The sequence below is a fragment of the Carya illinoinensis genome, chromosome 8 (genome assembly GCF_018687715.1).
Source record: "Carya illinoinensis cultivar Pawnee chromosome 8, C.illinoinensisPawnee_v1, whole genome shotgun sequence".
NCBI lineage: Eukaryota > Viridiplantae > Streptophyta > Magnoliopsida > Fagales > Juglandaceae > Carya > Carya illinoinensis.
The window spans coordinates 11,015,581-11,035,596 of NC_056759.1; the positions used below are offsets into that span (position 1 = coordinate 11,015,581).

Consider the following 20,016-nt stretch of genomic DNA (forward strand, 5'->3'; position numbering starts at 1 on the left):
GCTCAGGTGTACCGTTAGGTAAAGAAAATAAAAAATAAATAAAATAAAATAAAATTTAATGATTAAGAAAGTTATTTTTGTTATCAAATAAAAAGAAAAATGATATTGTAAGCTAAAACGTTGTTATTTAATACAAAACTTCATTATATAAAAGTGAACTATATCCATATATATAGGAGTACAAAGGAATTTATGTATAGTTTAAGTCATAATTGCTGGCTAAAAATAGTCTTAATTGATAGCTAAAGATTTGTCTTGATTAATAACTAAATAGTCTTAATTGATGGCTAAAAATGATCTTAATTGATGACTAAAGATGGTCATACAAATTAATTTATAACACTCCTCATTTGGATAACCATACATAAAGAATATGTATCGTTAAAATCTTGCCAAGGAAAAACCCAATAGGGAAAAATGAATGGCGAAAGAAAAAGAGTACAATATTCATGTGTACTGTCAAGTGCTTTAAGATTGCCTCATTAAAATCTTGCAAATGAAAATCCAGTGGAATAAAATCTTAGCGAAGGAAAAAGAGTATAATTAGAACAAATATTCAAGACATTTACTCCCCCTGAAAAGTATATGATAATAAGTCTTCAAGTCTCCGCATTCCAATGTTTTACACAATCTTCTAAAATGTTACAGTTAGTAATATTTTAGTGAATAAATCTGCCAGATTATCACTTGATCATATCTGTTTGACATTAATTTCACATTTCTCTTGAAGTTCATGGGTATAAAGAAATTTAGGTAAAATATATTTAGTTCTATCATTTTTGATATATTCTCCTCTAATTTGAGTAATGCAAGCAGCATTATCTTCTTATAAAATTGTTGGGCTATCATTAATCACAAGAAAACTACATTTTTCTTGAATATGTTGAATCATTGATCTTAACCAAATACATTCTCGACTTGCCTCATGAATTGCAATGATCTCTAAGTGATTTGAAAAGGTAATAGATAGTGTTTGCTTGACAGATCTCCATGATATAGCAGAATTATATATAGGAGTACAAATGGATTTATGTATAGCTTAAGTCATAATTGATGACTAAAGATGGTCTTAATTGATGGTTAAAAAATTGTCTTAATTGATGACTTAAGATGGTCATACAAACCAATTTATAACACTCCTCATTTGGATGACCATACATAAAGAATATGCATCGTTAAAATTTTGTTAAGGAAAAACCCAATAGAAAAAAACTAATGGCGAAAGAAAAAGAGTACAACATTCATGTGTACTGTTAAGTGCCTTAAAATTACCTCATTAAAATCTTGCAAATGAAAACTCAGTGGGATAAAACCTTAACGAAGGAAAAAGAGTACAATTAATACAAGTCTTCAAGACATTTACTCCCATAAAAAGTACATGATAATAGGTCTTCAAGTCTCTATATTCTAATGTTCTATACAATCTTCTTAAATGTTGCAGTTGGTAATGTTTTAGTGAATAAATCTGTCAGATTATCACTTGACTATATCTGCTTGACATTAATTTCACATTTTTCCTGAAGTTCATGGATATAAAAAAATTTAGGTGAAATATGTTTAGTTCTATCACTTTTGATATATCCTCCTTTAATTTGAGTAATACAAGTAACATTATCTTCGTATAAAATTATTGGGTTATCATTAAGCGTAAGAAGACTACACTTTTCTTGAATATGTTGAATCACTGGTTTTATCCAAATACATTCTCGACTTGTCTCATGAATTGCAATGATTTCTGAGTGATTTGAAGAGGTAGCAGGTAGTGTTTACTTGACAGATCTCCATGATATAGCAGAATTTTTATAAGTAAATATATATCCAGTTTGAGATCTACCTCTGTATGGATCTGAAAGATAACCTGCATCCACATATCCAACTAATTGTGGACTTGATCCATGTTGATAAAATAATCTCATATCAACCATACCTCGGAGGTATCGAAAGACATATTTAATATCATTCCAATGTCTTTGAGTTGGTGCGAAATTATATCTTACAAGTAAATTAACTGAAAATGCAATAATAGGCCGAGTGTAATTTGCAAGATACATCAAGGCTCCAATTGCACTAAGATAAGGTATTTCAGAATCAAGAATTTTTTCATCGTCTTCACAAAGATGAAATGGATCTTTTTGCACATCAAGTGATTGAACAATCATTAGAGTACTCAGGGGATAAGTTTTGTCCATATTAAAGTGTTTCAAGACTTTCTCTGTATAATTTGACTGACGAATGAGAATTCCATTTTGCAAATGCTCGAGCTGGAGGTCGAGACAAAATTTCGTTTTGCCAAGGTCTTTCATTTCAAATTCATTCTTTAAATATGTAGCGGTTCTTCTAATCTGTTCAGGAGTTCCAACAAGATTTAGATTATCAACATAAACCGCAATAATAACAAATCCTAAGTCTGGTTTCTTAATAAAAACACATGAACATATTGGATTATTCTCAAATCCTTATTTTAATATATATTTGCTAAGTCGTTTATACTACATGCGTCTCGATTGCTTTAACCCATATAAAAATCTTTGAAGTTTAATAGAATACATATTTCTGGATGTACTCAGATTAGAAATTTCAGGCATTTTATATCTTTTAGGTATTTTCATATATATGTCATGATCCAATGATCCATATAAATATGCAGTGACCACATCCATCAACTGCATATTCAATCTTTTTGTAACTACCAAACTAATAAAAAATCTGAATGTGATTGCATTCATAACAAGAGAGTATGAATCATACTCTCTTGTTATGGAACAAGTCTTGCTTTATATCGCACAATTTTATTGTTCTCATTATGCTAACGTATAAATACTCATTTATATCCAACAAGCATTAGACCCTTTGGTGTTTGTACAATTAGTCCAAAGACATCTCGCTTTGCTAGCGAGTTTAATTCAGCTTCAATAGCTAATTTCCATTTTGGCCAGTCATTTCTACGTCGACATTTTTCGACAGTTCCTGACTTAATTTTTTCATTACTTCTGGTAATATCAATGATCATTTTATATGAAAATATGTTGTCGACAACATTTTTATTTCTATCTAAAATTTCTTCAGTACTCATGAAATATATCGATATATTGTTATTTTCAGGTACTAGTCTCTCTTCAAGGGAAGATATTTCATAAAATACCTATTCAGGTGGTTCTTTTTCAGGAGATTTAGTCTCTTCAGGAGCATCAATTACTCTTATGGCCTGTGTTATAGGTATGGACTTTTCAGGAGTACCAAATTCATTTTATATTTTTCTATTCCGAGAAATTTTATCCTTTGCACCAATAGGTCGTCCACGCTTCAGGCGTGTCTTAGACTCACCTATTGCTATTTTGGCAACTTGTCATTCAGGGACTGCAATCCTTACTGGAACATTAACAGCAGGAATATATAATTTTACCACACCTTTAGTGTTAGTAAATACATCCGGTAATTAATTTGCAACACTTTACAAATGAATAATCTTTTGAACCTCTAGTTTACATTCATTTGTATGAGGATCAAATTAAGAAAGGGTTTTATTTTTCCAAGTAATTTCCTGTCGTGCTTCAGGCACCGACTTCTCATTACCTAATATTGAAAAAATAGATTCGTCAAAATGACAATCCTCAAAATGTGTCTTAATATATCCCTTGTAAGAGACTCAAGATATCTAATAATAGATGGAGAATCAAACCCAATAAATATCCCAAATCTACGTTAAGGACTCATCTTTGTACGTTGTGGAGGTACAATTGGAACATATACCGTACATTCAAAAATATGAAGATGCGAAATATTTGGTTGTTGACCAAATGCAAGCTGTAATGGAAAATATTTGTGATATGCTAATGGTCTAACCCGAATCAACGATGCTACATGAAGTATAGCATGTCTCCAGGCAGAAATAGGAAGTTTTGATTTCATAAGTAAAGGTCTAGCGATTAGCTGAAACCTTTTAATTAATTATTCATCTAAACCATTTTGAGTGTATGTGTAGGCAACTAGATGTTCAACATCTATTCCTATTAACATGTAATAGTTATCAAAAACTTAAAATGTAAATTCACTTGCATTATCCAATCGAATAGTTTTAATTGGATAGTCAGGAAATTGTACTCGTAGTTTAATTATTTGGATAAGGAGTTTAGCAAATGCAATATTTCTAATGGAAAGTAGACAAACATGTGACTATCGACTTGATGCATTAATTAAAACTATAAAGTATTTAAAAGATCCACTTGATAGTTGAATAGGCCCATATATATCCACATGAATCATTTGTAAAAATGGTGGAGATTCCAAAACAACCTTTGAGAGAGATGGTTTGATAATCAATTTACCTTAAAAACATGTAAAGCACGGATATTTATTGGGTAAGATAATTTTTTGATATTTTAGAGGATACCCATACGAATTATCAATTATTAATCCTAGATATCCAAGGCGATCATGCCAAGTCATAAATACTTTGGGGTCAATGCACTTCTTATGCATTACCACATGGATTCAATTGTTCTTATCTCTATATAATACAATCCAGATGAGAGAGCATGCAGTTTTTCTAATACGAGTTTCTGGCTCGAAATTATTTTAGTAATGAGAAGATGCTCTTTACTACCTTCGTTGGTGATTTCAATATGACAACCATTACGGCGTATATCCTTAAAAATCAATAAATTTCTTCTGAATCGTGAAGAAAATAGAGTATCATCAATGCAAAATTTGGTGTCATTAGGTGACATAATATAAACTCTTCCAGAGCCTTCAATTAAATTCGATGAACCATATATGGTATGCACGTAGCCTTTACTCAATGTTAGATTTTGAAAATATTTTTTATCCTTAAGAATTATCTAAGTTGTAACACTGTCAGCCAGACATATATATCTATTATTTATCTTAGAGATAAAAAATTTATCAGTAAGATTCATGATTTTACAAAATATATAAAACTTTCATTACTACAAAACATTGCAAAATATTAAAAAGTTTTACTATAAGATAAATAAAATATATTAATTAAAAATGAACACTTCTATCACCAATCAAATGATCAACTTTACCACTAGAATCCTTAAAAAAATCAGAAACATCAAAATTGGTAATATCTTCTCTACCTATAAAAACTAAAACATCTGATGGTTCAGCAAAATTTGTTTCAAACTTTTTTGTTTTCTCTTTTATAGAAGCTTGGTATAAGTCAACTAAGTGCTTAGATGTACGACAGTTACGAGACCAATGTCCAGTTATACCACATCTATAGTATCCATCTTCATCTTTCTTTGAAAATTTATTCAGAAGACTTTTACCCTTTTCTGAATTGAACCACTTCTGATGGTACGGTGTATATCTATTATTATCACTTCTAGTGTAGTCGCTTCTAGGACCTCCACTTCTATAGTTTTTCCTACCATGTCCACGCCCTTGGAATCTTTGGAAAGATGCACCATTCACTTATGAGAATGGTATAAATCCAGTACCATTCAGTTTAGGGAATAATATAGAACTAGTAGGACGTGACTGATAATTTCTTAACAAAAGTTCATTATTTTGCTCAACCACTAGAAGACAAAATATCAGTTCAGAATATTTTTTGAACTTCGCTCTCGATACTGCTGTTGCAGGAGCACGTTCGATGCATGAAAAGTAGTATATGTCTTCTCTAACAAGTCATCATCAATGACTTTTTCACCACATAATTTCAATATTGAACTAATTTTAAAGAGTGCAGAGTTATGCTCACTAACACTCTTGAAATCTTGCAATTTCAGGTGCAACCAATCATGACGAGTTTTTAGAAGGATTACAGTTTTCTAGTGCTCGAATATCTCCCTTAAATCATTCCACAAAATAAGAGATTTTTCACTGTGAGATACTCAGTTTTTAATTTTTCATGAAGATGGTGCCGAAGGAAAATCATTGCCTTAGTGCGGTCCTGCCGGGGTGCGGTCCTGCCGGGACCCTTGATTTCCTTCTTTAATTGTATCTCTCAGGTTTATCACATCCAGATGGATCTCAGCATCAAGAATCCAAGATAAATAATTTTTTCCAGAAATGTCAAGAGCAACGAATTTCAATTTTATAAGATTTGACATTTTCTGCATATATAAATAAGGAAAATAAGTATGTTTATATTTTAAATAAGAAATACATTCACAAAATCACAAGAATAAATATATAGTTTTATCAAGTACTAATAAGTAATATAACATTTCATATTCATTTTGGGGACTACAAATAATATAGTGAAAAACTTACTTGAAGTAGAAGACTACTAGCTTTAAAATCGATAGAACATTTGTGCTGATAATGTGTTATGAAACTGAAAGAAAAATGATATTGTAAGAAAAAACGTTGTTATTCAATACAAAACTTCATCATATACAAGTGAATGATATCCAAATATATAGGAGTACAAAGGAGATGTATAGTTTAAGTCATAATTGATGGCTAAAGATGGTCTTAATCGATGGATAAAGATTTGTCTTAATTGATGGTTAAATGGTCTTAAGTAATGGCTAAAGATGGTCTTAATTGATGGCTAAAGATGATTATATAAATCAGTTTATAACAATTTTAATTATATTGATATATATATATATATATATATATATATATATATATTTTAAATATTTAAATATATTAAAAAAGTGAAAAAAATAAATAAAATAAATAAATTGGGTGGCATGCCCAGCAGTAAAAGCTGGGCGGCACGGTAGTCTGACTCTTTGGGCACACCTATTTCTCCTCTCTCCTTTCTTTAATTTGTTTTTTAAAATGATATTCCTAGACAAAATCATTTATGGTTTTTTAATATTTTTTAATATATTTTTATTTTTTATTTTTTAAAAAATATTTATAAAAGGAAAAAAATTAGTTGAGTATATTCCAGATTTTGGGAGGATGCGACTCAATCTCATACGAGAAATCTTACTATGTCAAATTTTCATATGCATTTTGACTCTTTCTTTTTCTTAAATTTTTCTTAAGTAAGTAAACTTCATTATACAAGGTGATACATGATGAGGGGGTGGAGTTTCCCAACAAACACCCTACAACAATAACAACAGTGCAAAGTGATGGATAAAAATGAAAAATAAATAAATGTTTGAGACTTCTTGGTCTTCACTCATGTCTCACAAAGAGGATGCCATCTTAAAAGACGGTAATAAGTTGTTCGTAAATATTTGTGAACAATGGAACCACCGCACTGTTGGTGGCGGTGGAACCTCTGCTGAAAGCAGTGAGTGTGGATGGCTCGGTGATGAGGGTCGCCCTTTTTCCCGACATTTTTTCCTACAGGCTAAGACTGCCCTTTTCTCATCCTGTCCATGAAGTCCTGTATCACTCGAGACTGGCTCCCGCTCAGCTTCATCCAAATGCTTGGTAGATTCTGATATGCTGTTGCGTGCTATGGTGGCGGGCTCTGTTGAAGTCTGACTCAAAGAATTCCGATCTTACTTATCGTGCGTTGCTCCTCACTCATTATATACAAAGAGGAATAGAAGAGATCTGCAGCTTCAGGGGAGTGGCACTTGTGCTGGTTATGTTGGAGTCGAGATACCGAAAAGTCTCAGATAGAACCGGCAGATTCTTCTTCGTGGGTGGCCGAGGATGGGAATTCCTGGTGGGACAAATTTTCTAGGCCGAGTTCTTGATAAAGACGGCCTGGGTAGTGCGCCCTGTGGCGATGCTGGACTAGTTGCATCGCATCGCGATCATGCAAGACTAGACAGCTCGGCATCCGGGGTCCTCCTCGGGGAAGATAGTCTTTCTGCCTTCCTTCTCCTGTTGGGTCATGTCGCTGCCTCTACTCGGGGTGTAGTGCCTAATCCTTTGTTGCACTCTTCGAGAGAATGGGCTTTGAATCCTCTAGATCTGTTCAGAGACAAGGGGGAGATCCAGACGTCTTCGAAGGCCTTGGCTCCCTGGACAATTAGTGTGGCTCGTCCCATCTCCGCAGAGATGGTTGGTCCTATTTCCTCTTCTGCAATGCTTTGCCAACATCAGTGAGCTGGGGCATTGCCGGGCCAGAGGGTAACTTCTAAATCCCTTCCTCTTGCTGTCTCTGTGAGGGATCCTGGCCATAGGAACCCGTACATCTCGACAAATGCAACTGGCACTTAGTGAAGGGCGAAAGTGGTCAACATATACTTCTGGAGTGCTCTTCTGGATAGGGCACCTCGACAAACCCGAATGATTGAACCCACTCCAGAGTTCAATGTTGAGATGTCTCCTTCTCTGTCATGCACTACTCAGTCCCTGATTGAAGCTTTCGACCTTGATGAGGTCTCGGATCCTTTCCGAGTTGATCCCGATGACCAAGGAGTCTCTGATTCTGGGCGTGTCCCCACCGTGGGTAAGAGGCCGGTTGCTGCCACCTAGGCTGGGTCTAGAGAGGAGAGGCTAGCGGGGGTGCAAGACTCTTCGACCCCGCTGAGCCTTGGAGGGAAGAGCGGGAGTGCTTGGAGGCAGAGTTGTCTATTGCTCGGGAGTGGGCTCTGAAGACCCAAGAGTCCCTGAGTAGGCTCCGGGAATCACGGGACCTTCTTCAAACAGAGAATGAGGAGCTAAGGGGTCTACAAGAGGTCCACTTGCGTCAGATCAAGATGCTAGAGGAGGAGCATTCTGACCTATCGGCCATCATGGAGGACCGCAAGGTTTTGTTGACTGCAGCCAGGGTCTGTGAGGAAGAGGCTCTGGCCAACCTGGCTGTCGCACGTGAGAGGATTACTGGCTAGGAGATGGTTATCTGGGATTTGTGTAGCAACCTATAGCAGGTGCAAGAGGTGGTCAGGCGATCAATTAAGAAGCTGGGAAATGCTCTTTCTGTCTGCGACGAGGTGTGGTCTCATGGGTACCTGGAGGGCTTGGACAGGATGCGTGACCACGTCATCCTCAACCTTCAGCGCAGCTCCAAGGTGCTGGAGTTGCATCTGCAAGCTCTAGACTTCATGATGCTCAAGTCTGATGCCACCAGCCTTAATCATACTGGCGAGCTGGGGCAAGAGGAGATCTTGGATGCGTTCCTACTGGAAGATAATGACCCTAGTGACTTCCTCCCTGCGAGCACTTCTGCGGCTAGCACAAGGAGAGGGATTGTGAAGATCCCCCAGTTAGCTCTGAACGAGAGCGGAACCCTGCCGAGATGGGCTCTTCTTATCCATGGAAGGGCCTAGAGCTTCCTGGTCCTAATCCTCCTCTGCAGCCATTGTTCCTCTTTTCCTTGTCGTATACTTTCTTGGGTTCACTTCAGTAGTAAATGCCACGTGGTCCCTTTGTAAATTGTAGAAGGATTAATCAATAAAGACACGTATCTTTCTTTTATGCCCTTACTTTCTTCCATTGCCCTGACTTATCCTCTTTCACTGTTTGGCTATCGTTTACCTGTAGAATTTTTCTTTATGAGATGACGCTTTGAATTCTGCTCTCCTGTCATTAATGTTGTACCTGCCCTTTAGCCTTCCTGCTCGTCTGTTGGTTGTCTTGCCTTTATGGCGTGGATGCCATTTTTCCATGCGTGCCATGAAATCTGCATTGGTGGTTTCTGCGAGATTCACGTCTGATCTGATGAATCCCTTCTACGTGCACATACTCTAAACCTCGGGATGTGAACCTTCATTCCTAGCCTATATATAGGTCCTCCCCTTTCATTGCTTCCCACAAAATCTTCCTTCCTACTTCCTCAAGCGTTATGAAATTTTGTCTTCTCTCTTCTTCCCTTGCATTAATATTGGTTGCTCTTAACTTCGATGGGTACCCTGGCTCAGAGTTGGCTTCACGATGTTGAGTCTTGTGATGAGTTCTTATGGAGACATGCGCATGGCGGCCTCTTTGAGGGTCTCGCGGATGCCCTTCCAAAAGTTATGGTGTTCTTCATTATTGGGAGATGTTTTGAAAAGATGGCATGTCCCCAGCTTTACGGGACAATCGTTCAATGGATTTCTCTACATCAGAACTCCTTGTGCAGTTCACGGTTCTTCCTTACATCCTGGGTTGCCCACGCATTTGGGAAAAGCAGGGCTTCCTTCCCTGGTCGGGTCAGCAAAGGGGATTTCTAGTGTCCTGGGCTTGCTTAGGGCTAGATACTTCCTCTCCGGCCCAGTGAGGAGCAAGAGTAGGAGAAGGGTCCGCAACTGGAGCGACGGCTGAGGATCTCTCCTTCAACTCGAGCTTTTCGGGGAGTCCATAGAGCTCGAGCTGACTGCACCCCCGTCCCCCTTCGAGGCGATTTGTCTCATACTTTCCCTTCTTGCCTTGGTACTTATTGGATGGTGCCTCCCTGGGGTTGCTGTTTGAATCTTAGGAGCCGCCGTTCCCTTTTTTGCCAATGGTACTGGCCCCTGGTTGTAATTGTCTTGGTAGTTAATGAATAAAATCCTCTTCTTTATGCCTTCTCATTCAGTTGCCTTTACTTCCGATGCTTTTGCTTGCGATGCCTTTTATTATGCACACCTTTCAAGGGCAGCGTTATACTGTCCACTTGCTCATGTCGCAGTGAGTGGATGGTTATCCTGCAGGTACCCCACCGGGCGTAATTGAGCTTTTACCCCTGTTGACCCCTTAGGCTATTTGTAACATAACCGGCTTGTGATCTTGTACATAAGCTCCCCATCTTGCTTGAATTACGCCGCATAGCTAAAGCCATGATGGAAATTTCCTTAATGCGCCATCATGCAGACTTGGCATATTTTTAGTAGATGGCCAAGCAGCGCATAAGCCAAACCCGACCAAGTTTACTGTAAAAGTCAATGCGCAGATGTATACATGTAAATTTAACTTGACCATCACTGACCTGTTCTATCGACTCGACATGGTGGGGCCTCAGGGCCTCTACGAGCTTAACCGGTCTCCAAACCATCCGCATTCCTCCAATGTAGAAGCATGTTTATTCCCTCAGAGAGCTTTCCCGTGTCGGAGAGCCTTCGTTCATTCCCTTATGGGAGCTTTCTCACCCGAGGTGTTTTCCTCGGGGGAGGTTCATCGTTCCCTCAAGGGAGCCTTTGTTCATTCCCTTAGGGGAGCTTTCCTACGCCCGAGAGCATTCCCCTTTAAGAGAGAATCTTCATCCTTTCAGAGGAGCTTTTCTTGACAAGAGCTTTCCCATGCGAGGAGTATTTCCTTGGGGGAGGTTCATTCCTTCCCTCAAGGGAGCCTTGGTAAATTCTCTCAGGGCAGTATTTCCTCGGGGGAGTTTTCTCGCTCGAAGTGCGTGGCCTCGGGGGAGGTTCTTCATTCCCTCAGGGGAGTATTCTCTCATGGGAGCTTTTCCCCATGAGGTGCGTGGCCTCGGGGGAGGTTCGACATTCCCTCATGAGAGCATTCCCTTGGGGGAACTTTCCCACGTGAGGTGGTTCCTCAAGAGAGGTTTGACATTCCCTCAGGGGAGCATTCCCTTGTGGGAGCTTTCCCACCAAGGTAGAACCTCGGGGGAGCCTTCATTCATTCCCTTGGGAGCTTTCTAGCGCGAGGTGGTACCTTAGGGGAGCTTTCACTCATTCCCTCGAGGGAGCCCGTGTGAGGTGGTTCCTTGGGGGAGGTTCGACATTCCCTCAGGGGAGCATTCCCTCGAGGGAGCTTTCCTGCGCAAGGTGGAACATCGAGAGAGCCTTCATTCATTCCCTCATGGGAGTTTTCCTGTGCGAGGTGGTTCCTCAGGGGAGGTTTGACATTCTCTCAGGGAGTATTCCCTTGTGAGATCTTTCCTGCGCGAGGTGTAACCTTGGGGGAGCCTTCATTCATTCCCTCAGGGGAGATTTCCTGCACGAGGTGGAACCTCAGGGGAGCCTTCATTCATTTTCTCGGGGGAGCGTTATCTTGTATGAGCTTTTCCGCACTCGGGAGCTTTCCCCGCAGTGGAGGATTGTCATCCTCTCAAGGGAGGTTCGTTCCTTCCCTCGGGGAAGCCTTGGTTCATTTCCTCAGGGGAGTTTCGTCATTCCCTTAGGGGAGTATTCCCTCATGGGAGCTTTCCTACGCGAGGTACGTTGCCTTGGGGGAGATTCGACATTCCCTTAGGGGAGCCTTGTTTCATTGATTGAGAATCGTAGTCATCTATTTTGCAAGTTTCTTGAAAGAGATTCAGCATTTTCATTAATTGACCACAAGTTTATATTTACAAAGTATGCAGACAAAAAATAAAAATAAAAATAAAATTGTGAGAAAATGAGGCGGGCCCCAGTTGTCCTTTCTTCTTGGCATGCATCTCTCCTCCTCCCTCCTAGTTGGGATAACTTGCATTCTGATGGGAGCTTGTCACGACTTCAAGATTGGTGCATGCCAACGTGTTGCCTCCCCTCTAGTGGACTTTAGCTCTTGCATATGGGTCCTTCTCTCTCCTTCCTCTCCTGAGGAAAAGAGTGTAAGGTTTTGTCTCTCTACGTATCTTGGTACGTTAGGGAGTTCGTCTCTTGGCTTCCGTCCAAGAGTTATGCTTTTGCTTCTGTCAAAATCTTGCTAGCTAGTTTCCCCACCCTCGTATGGGGTAGGGTTTAGTAAGGAGCACTGGAAGGTTGGTGGCATAGTTTCCCAGAAGAAGTTTAGCTTTCAACCAAATCAAGCCAGGAGAGGTGAGAGAACGAAATAAGTGGCATTCAAGCATGGAGGAGGAGAAACTTGCAAAACTCTGGGAAGGCCTCATCCTGACAGAGGTAGAAGAGGAACCCATTACAGTTGCTGCTCAAGACATCATGGCGGCAACTCAAAGAGGCAAAAACTGCCTGTTGGCAAAAGTTATCACTGAAAGGTACTTTAACAATGAAGCTCTTCGCTCCACCATGACTCAAGTGTGGAGGAACGAGGGAGGAATGACGTTCACTGAAATAGGTGAAAACAGCTTCATGCTAGAGTGTGAAAAGGAGATAGACAAGCAGAAAATACTACAAGGTAGACCCTGGAACTTTGACAGAAACCTTATTGGCATCCAAGACATTGATAGTAGCTTGCCACCAAGTGAGGTGAGTTTCTCCCATGAGCCTTTCTGGGTCCAAATCCACAATGTGCCTTTTGCTGGTATGACTGCCGAGTATGGGAAACAGATTGGCTCATCAGTGGGCAAAGTTCTTAGTGTGGAGGTAGACAAGGTAGGACAAAGCTGGGGTAGATGTCTGTGAGTGAAAGTCGAACTGGATATCACAAAACCTTTGGTCAGGGGTAAATGGTTGCAAGTGGGAGAAAGGAGAACGTGGGCAGCTTTCAAGTATGAGCGTCTGCAGAATTTTTGCTTCATGTGTGGAGTTATTATGCACCAAGGCAGAGGATGCCCGTTACAAAAGCCCCAAGAAGACCAACAAAACCAATATGGGCATTGGCTCAGAGCCATGCCCCCCAAAGTTCCAGTGGGAGCCTCAAAGACCTATGGAGGCAGACCAACTACCACCACCCCTGATCTGAAATGGCAACACTCAGGAATGGTGGACATTAACGGGCCTCGGCTAGCAAGGGACCATGGGGATGTCTCGGGGCCTCTAAGACAGGAGGGGGAAGAGGTGGGATGCCAGCCTGCTCAAGACTCCATGGCGGAGGAAGGAGGAGTATCACATCACCACTACAGGAGCAAGCACTGTGCTCTGACAGGTGAGTATCCTTTCCCATCTATAATAGACATCGAGCACAATCTGATCTCTGAAGTAACCTGCAACGTAGCCCATACCACCCAGTCAAGTCCTACTTTCTCTACAGTTGGGGGTAAACTAGATGGGGACATGACTCAGGTCCCCAAAAGCATAAAAGTCAAACCCAAGTTTACCCGCCCAAGCCACCCAACCAAGTGGCCAAAGAATCTGAGTAGAAGTAAACAAGACCTGGGAGTTCAGTCAAATTACTCGATAACAACAAGGAAGACCACCTGGAAAAGAAAAGCTCGTGAAACAAAACTAGCCAAATCTTTACATCCTGATGAATCAATTGAACCAACAAGAAAGAGAGCTAGTAGTGCTGTATTGGGTGACATCTCTAACACCCAAGGGACTAAAAGATCACGAATAACCCTTAGGAGGTCTGAGGCCAACCAGGCCTATCGGTGTGATGATGATAAACACATGGCAGAGGCTGCAAGACAGCCCTGCCAAGACAAATGAACCTTTTAAGCTGGAACTGCCGAGGGCTTGGGAACCCTCGGACAGTTAGCTTCCTTAAACTCTTGGTTAAGGAAAAGAGCCCATCCATGATCTTCCTCATGGAAACAAAGTGTGGAAAAGAAAGAGTGGAAGCAGTTAGAAGAAGCTTGAAGTTTGAGGCTTGCTTGGTAGTGGAAAGTAGAGGAAGTGCAGGTGGCTTGGCTCTAATGTGGAAAACCAACACTATGGTGTCCATCTACAACTATTCTAGGTGGCATATCAATGCCCATCTCTCGAGCTTTGTAGGGGACCAAACCTAGCTCTTCACAGGATTCTATGGCCATCTAGAAACCTCAAAAAGAGGTGGTAGCTGGGAATTCCTTAAAGAACTTAAACCCCTGGACTCAACCCCTTGGCTTTGCAGTGGTGATTTCAATGAAATTACTTGTCAGGCAGAGAAGGTGGGAGGTTCCCCCAGACCCTATAGACAAATGGAGGTGTTCAAAGAATCTCTTGAGTGGTGTTGCTTGAACAAGATTAGGACAGAAGGTCCAATATTCACGTGGTCAAACAATATAACTGGACCGAGTCATACCAAAGAGATACTGGACCGTGCCTTGGGAAATCCAGCCTGGTTACATATGTTTAGAGATGCCTCCTGTATGGTCATACCTGCAGTCAAGTCAGACCATTCACCCCTGAACATCTGCTTAGACAGCAAATGGAAGACTGGAAATAGCAAGACCAGAATGTTCAGATTTGAAGCTGCATGGAGCTTAAGGGAAGGTTGTAACCATTCTATTAAGGAAGGGTGGAGAATGGATGCCCATGGTGTTAGTCAGATTGCAAGGATGTCCAGCAGACTCAGGAACTGTAGTTCAGCTTTGAGAAGGTGGAGTTCAACAGAGAACAGGAAAACACCTAATGAGATCAAGGACAAAATGAAAAGGCTTGGTGAATTACAAGAAATGGGAAGTGGGGATCAATTGCCACACGTGCTTAAGTTACAGAGTGAGATTGAATCAACATTAGCTAAGGAGGACTTAAAGTGGAAGCAAAGAGCAAAACAACACTGGATGAAAATGGGAGACAAAAATACAAAATTTTACCACCTTCATGCCACCCAAAGAAGAAAGACAAACAGAATTCAGGAAATACTTGACTGCAGAGGTAACTTGGTCACTGGGAAGCAACAAATAGGGTCCATACTCTCCTCCTTCTTCACTGAATTATTCACATCCTCGAGACACTGTGGAATAGAGGAATGCCTAGAAGCTTTGCCTCAAAAAGTCACTTCTGAAATGAACACAGTGCTGACAAGGGTGTTTACTGCAGAGGAGGTTAGAGAAGCTATTTTTCAGATGAATGGTTTGGGGTCACCAGGACCAGATGGTTTTCCTACACTATTCTACCAGACTAAGTGGGAATTGGTTAGGAAGGAGGTATCTGAGTTTGCTCTCAATATTCTAAATGAAGGGGGACAACTAGAGGAGGTCAATAACACCTTCATTACCCTTATCCCAAAAGTTAAAGATGCCGAACGAGTTGCTGACTTCAGACCTATAAGCTTGTGTAACGTTTCATACAAAGTAGTAGCTAAGGTTATTGCTAACAGACTCAAGAGCATTCTGCCTAACATCATCTCTCAAAACCAGAGTGCCTTTGTTCCAGGTAGAACCATCTCCGACAATATCTTGGTGGCCTATGAAGCTCTCCACTCAATGTCTACAAGGCTGCATAGGAAGTCTGGCTTTATGGCTTTCAAACTCGATATGAGCAAGGCCTATGACCGTGTGGAGTGGCACTTCCTTTATGCAGTAATGGCAAAACTGGGGTTTGATAGGAAGATTATCTCGCTAGTGATGGAGTGCATCTCCTCAGTCTCATATTCAATTCTGCTGAATGGTGAACCACAGCCTTTTCTCAAGCCAACCCTGGGGCTAAGGCAAGGGGATCCCCTCTCCCCCTACCTCTTCATTCTGTGTGTAGAAGCCTTATCAAATCTACTTCACAAGGCAGAAAGAGAAGGAAGCATCTCTAGTGTACAGTGGGAAGAGGCCCTATCAAGGTCAGCCACCTTTTCTTTGTGGATGACAGTATGATTTTCTGCAAGTCCAATTCCCTAGAATGGAGCAGACTTATGAGGATTTTGAGTCTGTATGAGAATGCTTCTGGTCAGTTGCTCAACAAGGAAAAGTCATCCATATTGTTTAGTAGGAATACTCCAACAGAAAATAGGCAAACCATCCTGAGAATTGCAGGTATCCCATCTACTGGCTCCTTTGAGAAGTACCTAGGCCTTCCAGCCATGGTGGGAAGAGCTAAAACAGCTGCTTTCCATGGACTTATTGATAGGGTTTGGGCTCGGGTCACTAATTGGAAAACCAAATGGCTTTCCATAGCAGGTAAAGAGGTCCTACTCAAATCTGTTCTACAGGCAATTCCCACCTACACTATGGGCATTTTCCTTCTACCTGAATCTATAGTTTGTAGACTGGACCAACTCTTAAGGAAGTTCTGGTGGGGTTTTGATGAGAAGCATACCAAGATTCAGCGGATCAAGTGGGAAAGTTTGGCCAGGGCTAAGGACCAAGGAGGTATGGGATTCAGGAGTTTCAAGAGTTTTAATTTGGCTCTATTAGCAAAACAAGGTTGGAACATTCTAACCAGACCTGAAAGCCTGCCTGCCCAAGTTCTGAAACAGAAGTACTATGGTCAAGGGTCCTTTTTAGAAGCTAAGATATGGTATAGACCTTCACTGGTTTGGAGAAGCCTGAAAGCAGGGATTGAGATTCTGAGGGAGGGTCTCCTATGGAAGGTGGGCAATGGAGCTAAAATCAGGATATGGGAAGACAGGTGGCTGCCAAGACCTCACTTCCTCTCCTTAAATCCTGACAGAAATGAGAGGCCGACTGAAACTCTAGTGAAGGAGCTAATAGATCCAGTGCTAAGGAAGTGGGATGAAAATACCCTATGCAATCTATTCTCACAAGATATTGTGGATGTCATTAAAACCATCCTTGTCAGTTTAGGTGGTAGAGAGGACCGCTTGGGATGGGGTGGAACCTCAAATGGTATTTTTTCAGTGAGAAGTGCCTACCATCTACACAGGGAACTACATGCAAATCTGGAGGGTGGTACATCAAGGAACTTGAACCGGGAGGGATTCTGGAAAGATGTGTGGAAAATGAAGCTGCCTAGTGGGGTAAGGATGTTCCTTTGGAGGGCTTGCAGTGAGGCTTTGCCCACCTATGGTAACCTGCATAGAAGGAGGATCAGAGAGGACGGGATGTGCCCAGTATGCCATATGCAGGAGGAGACCTCAAGCCATGCACTTTGGGACTGTGAAGTTGCTCGTGATGTATGGGGACAAGCCAGTAGACAAATCCAAAAGATGACTGCCAATGAGCCATGCTTCAGGGAAGTGTGGTCCCGGATGAGAGAGAGATTATCCCAAGCTGAAATGGAAGAAGCATGCATGATAGCTAGACTTATCTGGACTAGAAGAAATGAATTTGTGTATGGGAAAGCTCGCAGACACCCAAACTCAATCATCCAAAAAGTAGCAGTTGATCTGAGGTGTTTCAGGGAAGCTAAGAACAAACCATCAGCTGGGAACTACAGGGGTGGCAGACCTAATGTGAAGTGGATTAAACCTCCAAAAGGTAAATATAAACTCAATTGGGATGCTACCATGGATGTCACGAGGGGTCTAGTAGGAATGGGGGGCATAATCAGAGACTGTAATGGGGAGGTGCTAGCAACTCTAAGAGCCAGAAGGAATCTGTCACTCTCCCCTTTCGAGGCAGAAGCTTATGCTTTGATGGTGGCAGTGCTATTCAGTAAAGAAGCAGGGTTTATTGATCTAATGCTAGAAGGTCACTCGTCACAGGTTGTAGAGAAGCTGCAAAGCTCAGTCAAAAACTGGAGCACAGGAGGCCTGATGGTGGAAGACACTAGAAATGTCCTAAGGTCATTCGTGTCCTAGTCTGTGTGTCATACTAAAAGAGAAGCTAATATGGTGGCACATAAGCTAGCCAAGGATGCCCTTTTAAGTGAGGGTGATTAGTATGATCTAGAGGAGATTCCAGTTTGTATTAGGCAACTTGTTGTTGTTGAAGCTATGTAATTCTATTTCTGTAAATCTTGTTACTACTGAAGCCATGTAATTCTGTTTTCTAGTAATGAAAGAATCAGCTCCTTTTAAAAAAAAAAAAGCTCCTGCATATAGCATTCCCGTGCCGAGGTCTGTGCCCCCCAGATCTCATCGATTCCTTGAACCGTAGGAAACTTGATTTTTAGGTGGTAGGTGAAGGCGATGGCTCATAGTTGGTTGAGTGTTGGGTGGCTGATGATAGCGTTGTAAGAGGAATGAGCCTTTACTACCAGAAAGTCGACCATAATGGAGGTGACGCAGGGTGAGTTGCCTACCAAGACTGACAGGGCAATGGTCTCCACTGATTGGATTGTTTCTCCTAAAAAGCCTTTGAGCAGCATTGGGGCTGGTTGGAGCTGAGCTGTGTCTATCCCATGAGGGTGAATGCATCCCAGAACAAGATGTCCACCGAGTTGTCATTATCGATGAGGATTCTTCTGGTGGTGAAGTTGGCGACCTACATGGTGACCACCAATGAGTCGTCGTACGGATAGAATACCCCTTCATCATCAGCTTCCTCGAAGGAGACTAAAGGAGTGGGCTTGGTTTAGGGGAGCTTTGCAGGTCGGTAGGAGGCTGAGTAAACTTCTCGATATCGGGCCTCTCTAGTGTGGGCCTTTCTCCTAGACGAGGTTGCCCCTCTACTGATGAAGCCTTCCGCGATGGTGCAAATCTCCCCTACAGGGGGAACCGTCTAGCACACCTTTTGAGAGGGTGGGGGCGGTTGGCATTGTGTGTCTCCTCTTCTCGGGCTGTCCTTCCTCCTCTGTTGGTATTCCCAGGCAGGACTCCTCTCCATGGAACGCCCCCTCCACGACTACTCTCTCTGCTGGAAGGGTGGATACCGCAATGGACAGTAGCCTGTTGAAGGTGATCAGCACTCCCCAGTGTGGTGAGAAGTGGTTTGATGGTGGGTACAATAGCAACATTCCCCGAGGTGCGCCGCTTCTCCTCCTGTGTGACAGTGAACGTCGAATGGTCGGACATGTGTTGCATGCCTCTTACAGCGAGCTCCTTCTTTCTTGACTCTCACTGTTTACGTTCCATCTTCTCCAGAGTGTGACCTTTGGTCAAGGCCTTTTCCTTCTTACACGTTCCCTCCACCTTCTTCTGCTGGGGTTCAGTCAGGGCAAGGAGGGTATCCTTTGCATTGATGAAGAGTGGTCCATAAACACTTAAAGGGTGGAAGGGGTCTTTTTTTCCAACTCAGCCATGAACATCGATCAGGGCTAGACCCCTCCTAGCAATGCCGCCAGCGTGATTTTCTCATTTTGGTTTTTAGCGATCATCTGCTCCTTGTTGAACCTGGCCAGGTAAGTCTTCAGACTCTCATCTTCCTTATGCTTGATGGTGAGGAGGTAAGTGGTCGGGTGTCTTCGCCTTCAGCTGGCCATAAAGTGAGTGAGGAACAGGTGGGCCAGCTTGTCAAAGTTCTTGATGGATCCATGCTCCAAGGATCCAAACCACCTTCTTGCGGGTCCCTTTAGGGTCAGTAGGAAGGCCCTGCATGCCACCTCCCTGGGGAACCCATGCAACGTCATGTGGGCCTTGAAGGTCTCAAAGTGCTCCATTGGGTCTCGGGTCCCATCATACTCTTCCATGGGCGGGACTCAGAACTTTGGTGGCAATGGGATCGCCATCACCCACGCGCTGTATGGTAGGCCCGTGCTGACCAGTAGTTGGTCTACTGAGGACAAGCTGCCCATCTTCCTCAATACCTCTTTATACTTTCCTGGAAGTTTATGCAGGTCTTGCTGCATGCGTTTCCTTTCAATCTGGGCATTGTGGCCCTCCTCTTCTTTTCTCGAATGGTGTTCA

The 20,016-nt window shown here is 41.8% G+C and overlaps 1 protein-coding gene across 1 annotated transcript; it reads left to right on the forward strand.

Annotated features, from left to right (window-relative positions):
• Positions 1-12,584: 12,584 nt before the first annotated feature.
• LOC122274396 lies at positions 12,585-14,063 on the forward strand. The gene is made up of 2 exons (XM_043083438.1): positions 12,585-13,093; positions 13,136-14,063. The coding sequence occupies exons 1-2, from the start codon at positions 12,585-12,587 to the stop codon at positions 14,061-14,063; spliced, it is 1,437 nt and encodes a 478-aa protein (XP_042939372.1).
• Positions 14,064-20,016: the final 5,953 nt, after the last annotated feature.

What these genes read in the sequence shown, in the direction of transcription:
- LOC122274396 (XM_043083438.1), top strand. Translation starts at nt 12,585, where the DNA reads ATGGAGGAGGAGAAACTTGCAAAACTCTGGGAAGGCCTCATCCTGACA. An exon ending in CAAAGCTGGGGTAGATGTCT is followed by an intron (nt 13,094 to 13,135) that starts GTGAGTGAAAGT and finishes ACCTTTGGTCAG; the next exon opens with GGGTAAATGGTTGCAAGTGG.